At 36.5% G+C, this 13,856-nt stretch overlaps 2 protein-coding genes across 3 annotated transcripts; one reads left to right on the plus strand and one right to left on the minus strand.

The window, feature by feature from the left end:
- On the plus strand, positions 397 to 5,255 carry LOC18598908 (probable sugar phosphate/phosphate translocator At5g04160). 2 transcript variants are annotated; one of them, XM_018121505.1, is made up of 5 exons: positions 397 to 1,009; positions 2,661 to 2,764; positions 2,900 to 2,941; positions 3,915 to 4,143; positions 4,881 to 5,255. In XM_018121505.1, the coding sequence occupies exons 1-5, from the start codon at positions 536 to 538 to the stop codon at positions 5,025 to 5,027; spliced, it is 996 nt and encodes a 331-aa protein (XP_017976994.1). In that variant the 5' UTR covers positions 397 to 535; the 3' UTR covers positions 5,028 to 5,255. The 2 variants fall into 2 exon arrangements, with proteins under 2 accessions (XP_017976994.1, XP_007028704.2); XM_007028642.2 differs by lacking the exon at positions 2,900 to 2,941.
- Positions 6,040 to 11,501, minus strand: LOC18598907 (putative calcium-transporting ATPase 11, plasma membrane-type; the record flags this gene model as incomplete). The annotated part of the gene is made up of 6 exons (XM_018121504.1): positions 6,040 to 6,654; positions 7,310 to 7,608; positions 7,708 to 7,879; positions 9,131 to 9,289; positions 9,375 to 11,314; positions 11,420 to 11,501. Coding segments are annotated over 6 exons (2,961 nt in total), but the record flags the coding sequence as incomplete, so codon positions are not given.

A 13,856-nucleotide genomic window follows, 5' to 3' on the forward strand; every position in this document is an offset into this window, starting at 1 on the left:
TTCATTCAAAAATCTAAAATGAGCAACCAGGTGACGTTATGGTCTCCGTTCTCGGATCTTCCCGCTAACAATTTTTCTTTGCCACGCGTCCCTCTAATAATTAATTTTTTTTCAGCCTTTCGCAATTATTTAAGTTGTTGGTAAGGATCTTTTATTTTTATTTTATTTATTTTTTAACTTTAATCATGTGATATGACATTACAACTTTTTTTTTAATTTTTATTTCAAATTAATTGAATTATTTGCATCAATATTCTTAATTATTATTTAATTAATGCTTCATTTTCCAAGTCATTTATTCATGTATTAAGTGACCAATTATATGAAGAATTATTCAATTACAATGATAATTCTACCAGAAGAAAAAACAAATACTACCTTGGTAAAAACAAATAAAAATAATAAAAAGACAAAAACAAAAATGCAAAAAGTGAAAAATCCAAAATTTCCATTGAAGCTCAGATGAAAACTTCTTCTTCTTCATCATCAACAACAGATCCAACCCTTTTCCCTTCCAACCTTGGAAACTCCAAAAATGTCATCAACCCAACCGCCATCATCATCTCCATCATCAAAAAAACAAACCCTTTTCATAACATCACTTGTAGTCCTATGGTACTCCTCAAACATTGGAGTTCTTCTCTTAAACAAATACTTACTTTCAAACTATGGTTTCAAATTCCCAATCTTTTTAACAATGTGTCACATGTCAGCTTGTGCTTTTCTCAGTTACATCTCCATTGTCTTCATGAAACTTGTTCCTCTCCAACCAATCAAATCCCGGCCTCAGCTCCTAAAGATTGCAACCTTAAGTGTCGTCTTTTGCTGTTCAGTTGTTGGAGGTAACATTTCTCTAAGGTACCTCCCCGTGTCTTTTAACCAGGCTGTTGGTGCTACCACACCCTTTTTCACTGCCTTGTTTGCTTACTTGATGACTTTCAAGAGAGAAGCTTGGGTTACTTATGGTGCTCTTGTTCCTGTTGTTGCTGGGGTTGTCATTGCTAGTGGGGTATGCTTCTCTTTCTGCTTTTTCGGATCTTTTGATGATAAAAGGAAGAAAGTCTTTATTTTTATGCTTGGTTAGATTTGTTATAATTTTCTTTTCATTTAATGTCTGTGATGATGAGATGATAGATCTGCGATTTTGTTAATATTATCTATCTATGTTAATTTGTTCTACTTGTGTGCCTTGATCTCTCACTATCATATATCATAACCAGATTTTCTTGTTGTGTATAATATAATTTATGGGAGGTTAACAAGGGCGATGCATTAGTCAATTTATAGGATAAATCCCCCACTTCTTTCTATATTATACTAGTTAATATAAATTATGCTTAGATAAGTAATTAGTTTCAGAAGTTGAAACAATAGAACCAGCAAAGATTTGTAGCATTTACATATGTTGGTGTCGTCTGGGTAGTCATATTCCAGCACTGCCCTTGTTCTGCAAGTCGTAGTAAAATCTTATGCAGTATGCATCAAGCTGCGGCTAGAAGAATGGGATATCCTGAAACTTTGGAAACTTTGAACAAGCTGAAGTAAAGTAGACAGTATAGGGGCGGTTGTGGCTAGATGCAAGTTATATGACCAGTATCTCAAAACCAAATTATTGATTGCATTTATTTAATTTGTTTATTTTTAAGATCGTTTATTACATCCCATGTGATGATAACTATAGATAGGCAGTCTCATTTAGGTAGGCCAAGACCTTCAGCTGTGACATTGAGCAACTCAGAGAGTAATTCAAATATGCATGATGATTTTCTGCAATAGGTGTGCAGTGAAGGTGCAAATTACTTGCTTTGGAATAGAAGTGGTACAGTACTCAGGACCAAAGTATATTTATGAGAGATGTTGACTGCATTGTAATTTGCCCTATCCAGAGTATGGCGTGAGATTCATAGCTCAAACAAGCAAACTGGCTTGGGAGTTGGAAGCTTTCTAGATAAGGAAACAAATAGAGAAAAGCAAAACACAACTTGAGAGTTGGAAGCTTTCTAGATGAGGAAACAAATAGCGAGAAGCAAAAAACAAGCAAACTGGCTTGAGGATCTCCACTCTGTTTATCAGTAATGTTTTCTTTGATGTATAATTGACCATCGATCTAATAGAACCCATTGTTGCAACATTTTCTAGCTGTTATAAGTACAATAGTCTCCCTCCCTTCAGCCTCCCCCAAAACAAAATGACAAAGGAAAACAAAAAAGAGGAAGATGGTTCACAGTGGATGCCCCTACAGTATTTTTGGGAGTCAAAGGCAGGTTAATGCTCTTAGTCATATATTTCTCTGGCTAGTTGCATTTCTAGCATAGGTATTGCCTATGTAGATTGCTTCAGAAGGAAGTTTGCTTATTATGTTTAAATAGACTAACCATTGTTTCATTGCATAAAGCTATCTTGATGTGTTTGGTCAAGTTTAAGAATTAAGTTCAGTTGGCTGTTTTGCACCTTGTCATGCCTTCATTTTGCAGAAAGGGACGAAAAGGAACTTTTCAGAAAAACCTGCTCACGCAGTTCATGATTTGTTAACTAGGAAAGAAACTAAGAATTCTAAGTCACTTTCTGTAGTTCAAGGCAACCTTTGACTCTTTCTTTCCCCAAAAACACTCTATCTGGTTTAATGGAGTTTGTTCTTTGAATTTGATTATTGGTGGCAGGGTGAACCAGGTTTTCACTGGTTTGGATTCATTATGTGCATAAGTGCAACTGCTGCAAGGGCCTTCAAGTCTGTTCTCCAGGGCATCCTGCTTTCATCAGAAGGGTATAACACTTTTATTTCTATTAGTTCATGATCTGCAATTGGCATGTTTCTTTTTATCTGTTGGGTGTGTAGTTGTTGCTATTGAAGTCCATGCATTTAGTTTTCTTTTTTATTCCTTTTCCTTGAGTTTTCTAGTTGGACGATGAGGGGAAGCAGTCACTTCGGTTTCAACCAAAGTTAAGTTGCCTACAATTCCTGTTACTGCCAGACCATGTAGTTGAATGCTGTTATCAAGTAGAATCAATTGTCATTGTCTACCATTGCAATCCACTATAGAGAATGAGTCTGTCATGTCATGTATTAGTTGAATTCGACCTTCACCCAGCTATGAGTGGTGCAATTCTTACATTTTTCCTTATAGAAACATATTTTTGGGGCCAAAAAGGGTTAGATGGAGGAAAACTTTTGAAAGCATGAGTTATAGGGGAATAACTGGCCAAAAAGGCTGACTGAAAGGATTTAGATATTTCTTTTCTTTTTTGCCTTTCTTGAGCGAATGACTGCATAAAGGTTGCCTGCTTCTAACAAAGAGGACTTTGTCAACAATAAAAGATGAAAGAAAAACTTTCCGCAATTAGTTTGTATGTAAATGTCTTTGGTTGTTGATTATTTGCTTCATTGGTATATAGTGGAAAAAGCAATGAAAGTAGACCCAAAAGGGATCCTTGTTGATTCCCAGAAGAAACCTTAGAATTAACATGCCCTTCACCCTGGCCTTCCAACTTAAACAATTAATTGGAGCAAAAATATTGGACCTTAAATATTTCTTACTATTCAATTCTTTTAGGTGATGATTGATGCTATGATACTTGTTTTTTAACCTTTTTAAGTATGAAAAATTTCATCCCCAAACTAACTAATCATATGCACCCGAGCATTTGGCTCATTGGTTGGTGCATGATCCCCTTGCTTAAAGAGCAGGGTTCGAATCCTCCCTCCCCCAATTATAAAAAAAAAAAATAACTAATCATACAAGTGCTGGTAGTTTTTACTGTCATTTCAAAGTGAGGCATGATATCTAATGTTCTTTCTTCTTCCTCTGCTCCCCCACCAACCACCCACCCTGGATCTTTTTCTTTTGCCTTATAAGCATTTCTATTTGTTTTGCCCTCTTGACAGAACTGTTTGCGCTATTGTTTCATTCTTACAGGGAAAAGTTGAATTCAATGAATTTGCTACTCTATATGTCCCCAATTGCAGTTCTAGTTTTAGTGCCTGCAGCGCTTGTAATGGAGCCTAATGTGTTAGAAGTCACCTTGTCACTTGGAAGACAACATAGATACATGTGGTTGCTTCTTCTCGTTAATTCAACAATGGCATATTCAGCTAATTTGTCAAACTTCTTGGTGACTAAACATACAAGTGCATTAACACTCCAGGTTCAATCTCTTCTGTCTTCCTCTAGTTTATTTTATCACCTATTTGTATTGATTACAGTAGTAAAGATTGATCATCAGCACTAAACAATGTCCCAAGTCAATTCATCAAGGGATTCTCATTAAATTGATAAACTAATAAAAAAATTCTCATTAAGTTGATGTTATGAACAACTATCTGTAACTTGCACAAAGTAGAAGCACTAGTATAGCTATAATCTGTGAACTTGTATGTAATAACCATATCCCTGATAATTGGCTTAGGTCACGTACAACAATGACCAAGTTTTTACAATCATTTGAACTCTCTCAAAATGTTGCCTACAGTCTTTGGGTTATACAAGCATGCCAATACAAAACCAAGAAACTGCTTTGCTTTCAAGAAAGGTTTTTTGTTGTATTGGATATAGTAAGGATCTAGGATTCAAAATCACATCTTCACTAATGATTGAGGATGAGGATCAGGCTTAAGAATAGCATAGACCTAGCCCTTTATATCTCTAGTGGCCCAAAAGGAATCTCAAGTTGGAGATGCTCACATGAAACTTTATCATCATTCTATATCCTTACTCAAGCATTCCCTGGTATAAATATCTATGTAGCTGAAAGCCCAACTAAAAGCTTGTCATCAATTGGAAATTCATAATTCACTTGTATTTCTCCTACAAGAATATGGACAATTGTAGTTTCACTCTGTTCTTGCATCCTCTCATCTTCCTGTGGGATGATAATGTGATCAGGTATTAGGCAATGCAAAAGGTGCTGTGGCTGTTGTTATCTCAATACTTTTGTTCAGAAATCCTGTCACAGTTGTGGGCATTGCTGGTTATACAATGACTGTCCTTGGCGTTGTTGCTTATGGAGAAGCGAAGCGTAGGTTTAGATAAATGATTCATCTCATTTACCAATGTTCTGTTTATTTTGGTTTCTATGAAGAGCATAGTGAAGTTAATGGGGTAGATTCTTGGTGAATAGTATTTAGCAGAGAGAGAGATTCTAATTGATCTGAGGGAGTTATACTTATGGTGTATACAGGCATATTTTACCTTTGTATTAGATGCTATTGTTCTCTTTTCATGTTTATTTGGGAGACCTTGTTCCCAATTTTAGCTTCATCTATTCTGCTTAATGTTGGAAAGTTGCCCACCTTATATCGAGCAGGTGAAATCTTGCATGATGTTTAGCCATTGCTAACCGGAGGAGAAGCGTCGGGCTGAGAAGACCAATGCCATATTTGATTGGTTTTCACCTAATGAACCGCAGCCACCATCAAGAGCCATAAGAGCACTTTTTTTTTTTTTTGAAAGGCAAGATAATTTTATTGATAGGAGAAAATGCATACTCCGAACCCTTCATAATAAAGAGAATAAACAGCCATCAAAACCAACCCAAACGGAGCACTATGGTTCGAAGATCAAAATATTGACTTGTCAACACTTGAAACTCTGCTCAAACCCTATTCCTTTTACCCGTGTCATGATTGCGTTCAATAAAAAGTGACGCAAATCAAACCACATTGCCAAGGCCAAGCTTCAGCAGACCCTTCGATTATGCCGATACAAGTATCGCTCTGTCCACAACAGTGTTCTTAGAACTTGCTCGAAGCTTCAGCATAATGATGCTATATAAAGGACATTAGATACCTGCCGTGATGATGCTAATGAACATAAAGATCAGCAATGGCTTACACCAGCAACTAACACCAGATGATATAACCCCTTTTTCATTTGTGTCGGAAAGAAACATGGCATCAAACCATATTTCGAAACTACTTCTTTAGCCTCCAAAATTAATCGGGATACTATATTTTCCTATGGGCTGATTCGAAAATTTTTCAAAGTTATGTCATAATTAAAATAATTAATGAATTCATTAGCATTATTAACTATATAAAATTCTAACAAAAGTAATATAATTAGCAGAGATTTTTAGCATTTCAATGATGTTATCTGAGACCTCTTATATCAACAAGGATCCGTCCTTAGTCAGAAGTCAGAGAGGTGTGGTAAGGTGCCAAAAAATTAAAGTCCCTCCAGCACTATATCTAAAATCTCCTTTCTAATGCCGGGGATCAAAGGATATAAAGAAGAAAAACGAAAAAATAAAATAAAATTTGTGATCCCAAAAATCAAAACTTGTCAACAACCAAGTCTATTGCCATTCAAGCAGCCTCAAGAATGATATTTTGGTTTACTTTTGGGGCAATCATGCGAGCCCTGGACCACTAGGAAGTGCATCATAACCATCAGGGTGCTTTGGCTCAACAACTGCTCTTTCAACAGGGATGCACTTGAGAATAACAGCAACAATCAGGCTAACTGACCCAATTAAGATGCAAACTACCCATAGCTGCCAACTTAGAGGCACAGTGCTGGCAAAAGTTCCAAGGTACTCAACTATGACCACTTGGAATGCTATTGTTGAAACCATGACCGCTATAAATATCCAGCTGTCAAACATGCCCCGGAATATGTTTATCTTCTTTATTTCGCGGCTATTAATTTCATTAAACACCTGGAATAATCCCAAAAGAAAAAAAAAAAAAAACCTCAATAATCACAACATAATTATCAATTATTCTTGTCCAAAGTACCATCTCAGCCAAATGAAGTAAGAAAATTAAAAAATGTCAATAGTAAATCAAATTCACATTATATTATTTACTTCTGACTTGTCAACTGTTGCAAGCAAATCAAGCCAGGTGTTTCCACATCAAAAGCTGAGTAGCAATCAGGTCGTATTCCAAGGACTGTTTTTGTTCCTACGAGTCAAATTGAATGGTACCACATCTAACCAGGTGATCCGTATAATTTTCTCTGACAATTTTTATGCTATGATTTTTAGTTCTTTGCCTAGCGATTCAAATCTGCGATTTCAGTCCATGTTCAGCTGGGTTGTTCAGCTGGGTAGTTAAACAGTGTTATTCAAAACTCTTCTGACAAGTTCTTACCTAATAATTACATCCCTAAGCTCCTAAAAATTAGCGCACTAGGAAATACAGTTAACTTGCAACTGTTAAGCGGGATGGCATGACCAAATAATTGTCCTACCTAATTCATAAAGAGAGACTAATTGTCATGCTGAAGAATAATCCATCAAACATGTGCATAAAAAGGAATGCCAAAGAAGAAGCTTTCAGTAACAGCTAGTTCAATCTTAAAAATTATACCTGACAAAACACAAATGAGTTGAATATCACAGTATTCAGCACACTGGTGGCATCTGAACCTGTAAGCCTTAGAAGCTGCTTCCCATCAAACTTGAGAACACCAAGGACAATCAGTTGATAGATACTCTGACCAATAATATTTCTCCACATTGGTTTGGTGATGAAACTTGCACCCCTTGGAACTGGGGGCCTTTTCATTAATGCATCATTAGGAGGTTCTGTAGCCAGTGCCAATGCCCCAAGAGTGTCCATGATCATATTAACCCAAAGCAATTGTACAGCTGTGAGGGGGGCAGATCCTGAAAGTTGTGCAGAAGTCAGATAATGATGAGGATGATGTCTAATCATTACAACTACAACACATATCTGACAAAAGCTAGCTTCATGATCCAACATACCTGAGATGCATGCGGAAACAAAATTGATTACAAGAGCAACTACATTAACTGTCAATTGGAACTGCACAAACTTTTGGATGTTAATGTATACTGCACGTCCCCATTTAGCTACATTCACAATAGTAGCAAAATTATCATCCATTACGATGACATCAGCATTTTCTTTGGCAACCTGTACAGACAGTATCAAGGTATTAACAATATCAAAGTTCGAGTGGAATGAGAAGAATGTAAACAAGCTTGATATGGCAACAAAGCCAGCCCAAACTACAAAAATATCATAGTCTGATAGCAGATATCTTCCTAAAAAGGAAAGAGCTAGACCAGTTAACAGCCTCTAACAAACATTATAATCCAGTCTGAATGACCTCCACAACTAGATGTACTTGCAAAGGGACTATGCTGACAATTTCTAATTATATCATGTAATCAATGAAAAACTTGATGACAAACTTGATTGCATTTAACATTAGTTGTACTTGCATAAGAACAGTTATTTGTTGACAGTTCTAGATTCCAATATTTACAGCCTAATAAGACACAAGAATGTCAAGAACAAAGAAATCAAGAAATTGAGTTTAAACGAATCCAAGAACACTTATCAGAAACAGTAATTATCCAAAGATCTCTACAGAAAAAAAAATGACCATTTACAAAATTACACAGGCCGTTCTTCCAAAAGAAGGTTGAAGAAACTTTTTGCAAAGGCAGAAGTATCTTCCATAAGCATGTTGAGGAAAAAATAAGAATGATGAGAACATGGCCTATTCAAAACATAAGCATGTTGAGAACAAAGAACTAAGAGAATAAATTCAAATGGTAGTAAAAAATTCATCAGAAGCACCAACGATTCCGAAAATCTCTTCAGAAAAGAAGAGTCATTTACAAAATTATACAGGCATTTTTTCAAAGAAAGGGAGCAGTATCTAAGTAAGAAGACGAATGGAGACAAATTTAAAGCTCAAGAACTTCACCTAAGTATCTTTTAGAAAATGGAAGTTGGAATCAAGATATTCAGAAACCTTGTTCAAGAAGCCAATAAAATTCATGACTCTCACCACTGGAAAATAACTTGTCTTTTCCTTAATGGATAAACTAATTCAGGAAAGTCAAGACAACTGAGAAAATAGGGGGTTGAAAATATGAATACAACAATGAAATTATAATCCTGTAGAGCTGCTTATTTCCCATAATAAATCCAGTTTTTAAAATCCCGATGTAAATCAAATACCAGAACAGAAAACAAATATATTCCTAGAGAGAAGGATGATTTCCTTTGATAACACCAGGAGAATAAACAATAAATTAACATCACATAGGATGCCAAATAGAATAAAAAAAAAGTGAGCAGAGACAAAAAGCCAAACATGTTCAAACTTTTCAGAATCATCAGAATCAAACAAAACTGTGCATTCACACAAACCTCTGTTCCGGCTATACCCATAGCAAGTCCAATGTCTGACTGATGCAAAGCTGGAGCATCGTTGGTCCCATCACCAGTCACTGCAACAACTTCTCCAAACATATTTCTCAATTGGTTTACCAAATTGAGCTTATCCATAGGCTTTGACCGTGCCATTACCTGAAATCCATAACAATGTTCAAGAAAATGTATGCCTCCCAAGGAATAAATTGAATCTGAAATTTTACATATGGTAATTTAGAACCTGAATATTTGGTATAATGTCCCTCATCTCATCAAGAGACTTTCTACTAAATTCTGGTCCTTCTATGGCATTTTCATCTACTGTTAGGATGCCACATTCTTTAGCTATCGCTTTTGCTGTATAAATATTATCACCAGTGACCATGTGAACAGTAATTCCCGCAGCTAAACAGGTTTGAACTGCTTCCTTGACTCCAGGACGCACAGGATCCTTGATCCCAACAACTGCTATCAAGGTATAGTCACCTTCAGGTATGCTATTCTCAGGGTAAGTGTCATCTACATCTTTAAAAGCCAGGCATAGAGTTCTTAAGGCTTCAGAGGCAAAGCCATTTATGACATCTGTGATATTTCTTACTCGTTCTTCAGATAAAGGAACTAGCTCTCCGCTGTAATCAGCAACCTTGTCACACATACTTAATACTATTTCTGCTGCACCTTTACAAAAAGCTCGAATCCCACCTTCTGGAAGAGCCACCAGCACAGACATCTTCTTCCTGTCTGAATTGAAAGGCTTAACCTTAAGTATCTTAACCTGCCTTCGTTGGGCATCATAATCACCACCCAAAAGCAGCCCAAATTCCAACAACGCTGTTTCTGTTGGTGTTCCCAAAATGGAGTTCTTCCCCTTTTCATCCTTCACCACTTCAGCACAAGTATTTAGAAATATAGCACACAAAAGGATGCTGAAAACTCCTTCAGATATCTCCAGCTCATCAAAGTTTTTGCTCTCATTACCACTAATATCTTTAATTTTCTCACATATCCATATCTTATTAACCACCATATGGTTTGTTGTTAGTGTCCCTGTCTTATCGGTACAGATGCAACTTGCGGAACCCATTGTCTCACATGCAGAGAGATGCCTCACCAATGCCCTTTCATCCATTAATTGCTTCATTGCAAAGGCCAGGCTCAGAGTCACTGCCAATGGTAATCCTTCAGGAACAGCAACAACTATTATAGTTACTGCAATAGCAAAGTAGTTTAGAAGTGTCAATGCATCAGTTGAAGACCAGTTAGTGAACTCATTTTGGAGTGCTTTCTCCACAAGAAACCTCACTGTTAAAACCACAAATGTAAGCACCGCAAAAGTCAAGCCAATTTTACCAATAATTGTAGCAACACCATTCAATTTCACCTGAAGTGGGGTCTCATCTTCTCCACCCTCATTCAGAGTTTCCATCAACTTCCCCCATTCAGTCCTCATCCCAACTGCTGTAACCAGCATCTTTCCTGACCCATCTCTAACTTTGGTTCCTGAAAGAAGAAAAGGATGTTGTTCATATATGTCCACTGGGTCAATCTCCCCCGACAAACTTGACTCATCAATCTGCAAGCTGTATCCTGATATGAACAGCCCATCAGCTGGAACTTGGTCTCCAATACCTAAATGAACAACATCCCCAATTACCAAGTCATAAATAGAAACTTGCTGTCTACGCCCATCTCTTGTAACTTGAACATAAATCTTTTTTTTCTCCCTGTCAAGTTCTCTAAATTGCAAGGACTGCCTGTAGTCACTAATAGCAGTAACCGATACCACCAAGATTAGAGTAAGTAGAATTCCTGATCCATCATACATGCCCTTTGGCCACCCTTCTGTGGCAAGTCCTACACCTATAGATATCACAGCACAAACCATAAGGATAATCAGCGTCAAGTCTTGCAGTGCATCCCACACAAACATCCAAAATGTTCTTGGAGGTTTCTCTGTGTAACAGTTTAAGCCATATATCTTTTGCCTAGTAGATATGTTGTCTGAGCAGACACCTTCATCAGGGGAGACAGTGATTTTCCTTGCAATCCCTTCAACACCACCATGCAACTTCAAGCGCTTAATATCATGACCATGAACAATTGAAGCAAGTTCATCTGGTTCAATTCCAAAATTTGCTTCTCTAACCTCATTGGTAAGCTTGTATTCAGGTGGACCAGCAGCTGAATATGATCACAGAATCAGTTGAGTAATACGGGGAGTGCACTGATAAAAAATACAAAGGTAGCATATAGGCTTTGTTAGAACTACAAAACTGCATATCATACCATCAATAAACTGCAAAGCTGCTTTCTGAACAATAAGAGCGACTCGAATTTTCTCCTGGTTTGTGGGGAAAAATGGATAGGGTCAAAGAACGACTTTGTAACAATCATAGTAGAAAATTCATTGCAACAATAATACTCAACATTTTAGCAGGACTTCTAAAACCAAATGCGGTTCAAAGACATTTGCTTTTATGTGTAAGGCAGACTAATAAGCCATAATTTGTCGTTCTTCATGTTCAAGTAACATTTTGAGAGGACATGCAAATGGTTGTGTTATCATTGGTGTTTAAGATGGTGACTGGGAAATGATCTTCACAACCCACAACACTGTTTGAAGTTCCAATATCTCATTAGAAATTCTGAGTAAAAAAAATCTTACTAATTATACATGTTCAAATGGTTCCTAACTTGTCATGAATGATGATATTATATGATTGCAGCTAAAAGCAAATGATCTAGATGCTTAAAGGAAACTCATCTTATTCAAGAAAGATAAATAGTGATAAAAGACTGAATTTGTGCTTGTCCAAATATGTTCTGATAAGAATAAGGTATTCTTACCCGGTTTCATTTCATCAGCCATATCTATGTCTTTTTATTTTCAACTTTCAATTTCCAGCACGCCTTTGTAGCTTGACATTTTTACTTCGGGTGATAATAAAAAAGAATTACGAGGACTTACTTTAGAAGAAATTTGGCCTGGGCATTTGATTAGGATTGTACCCTCATCAACATGAAGAAATAGCACCACCAGAAGTGTTTTCTCATTGCATGAAATGCTTTTAGAACAAATGCTTAGATGAATATGACACGTTTTTAATCATTGTCATTTCATATTCCCTTTTCAGCAAAATTTAAACAGATCTGCCACCATAAACCTGATTCTCTTCCCACTTGCAGAAAACTTTAAAGAAATCAAATATCAGTTGACGGGGCAGTACTTTATTAGATTCCTGATCCCAATGTTGAACAACATACAAATATATCATATCACATAGTAGGGAATTTTTAATAGAAAAGATATGTACTACAGTTACGTGAACCTAGAAGACAACTCTTAACTGCCGCAGCAGTTAAGAAGCTTAGAAGGCACTAAGAGAGCAGTATTATTAGCATTAAAAATAAAAAAGAAGAGCCACTTGGGCAAGGAATTATATTATTTATATTTTAATGGATAAGAGATAAGTGAAGTGGGGCAAACATGATGTGAGAGGCATGCTTCTTGCAGCAGAGCAAATGAGACAAAATTTATAGCCATCGTTATCCTTGAAACCAAGGGTATCCCCTAACTTCTTATACACGTATTTCATACATATATACACCAGATCTTTTAGGAAACTTCAAGGAAGTTTCGTTCCACATTTATTATTGGTAGTGAAAGTCCAAAAGGCAGATTTAATTGGCGGCCCTGGCTCTACGCCACAACCACAAAAAAAAAAAGCGACTACCGAGAACATCAAGAAAAATGAACTGAAAGTGCCATTAATATATTTACCATAACCCCACCAAAACTTTTATTAGAGTAACCGCTTACCCATGCGGCTCTAAATTCCGCTAAAATCAAATATACCCTCTCTCTCTCTCTCTCTCATCCTAAGTTTTGAATTCCAAAATCTCTAAATTAAAATTTCAATTTCTGATTGTTGAAATGATTTTAAAACTCTTGGATGATAATAAATGTATTCAAAATTAAATAGTCAAAGACATTAATCTTAACCCAGTGGTCCACCAAGAAGAAAAAACACTCAACTGATTGGTACAATAGTGTTGAAATGTTTCACTGTTAAAAAGGCGGTGCAATACAGCTTTCCAGCCGTCCATCTTGGTCTGATTTATGAAAGCCCTAATATTGTGTGACTAGTACAGTACTAGATGGAACCCGGTCACAGATTGCCACGTCACCATCTTAATAGTGGATGCCATTGCCCCCACGTGGCACGAGAGCATTCGTCCGTGCAGATAGGTACAGCAAGATGGTGGCCCATATATTACCGAATTATTAGGAGCTAGACATGGATCTGATGCACCCGATCAAAACTCCTTAAATTATGTGACTGTACACTAGTATTAATCTAATTCGGCCTAAACAAGTAAAACAACGCTTAAAAAAAATTAAATCTTGAAATGCGATTACCAAACCTGTGACCAACTGACGGTTCTTTCTATATTTGCAAATTGGTTGAGGGAAAAAGGTCCGCTGTATCGAATTTAACAATTATAATATTAGCTGCCCAAAAACAAAATCTCAGCCGTCCCTTGGGTCCTCAGAAGATCAAGGACAAATTTTCAAATGTAATTGGACAAACAAACAAACAAACAAACAGACAACCTAGCAAAACTACAAGAACATAAAGCAAGTCAAATTCCAATGGAATGGCTCCCATTTTCTTTGTTTCCGAAAATAGAGTAAAATAATATATATATATATTAATAATAT

This window comes from Theobroma cacao, chromosome 5 (assembly GCF_000208745.1).
Source record: "Theobroma cacao cultivar B97-61/B2 chromosome 5, Criollo_cocoa_genome_V2, whole genome shotgun sequence".
Lineage (NCBI taxonomy): Eukaryota > Viridiplantae > Streptophyta > Magnoliopsida > Malvales > Malvaceae > Theobroma > Theobroma cacao.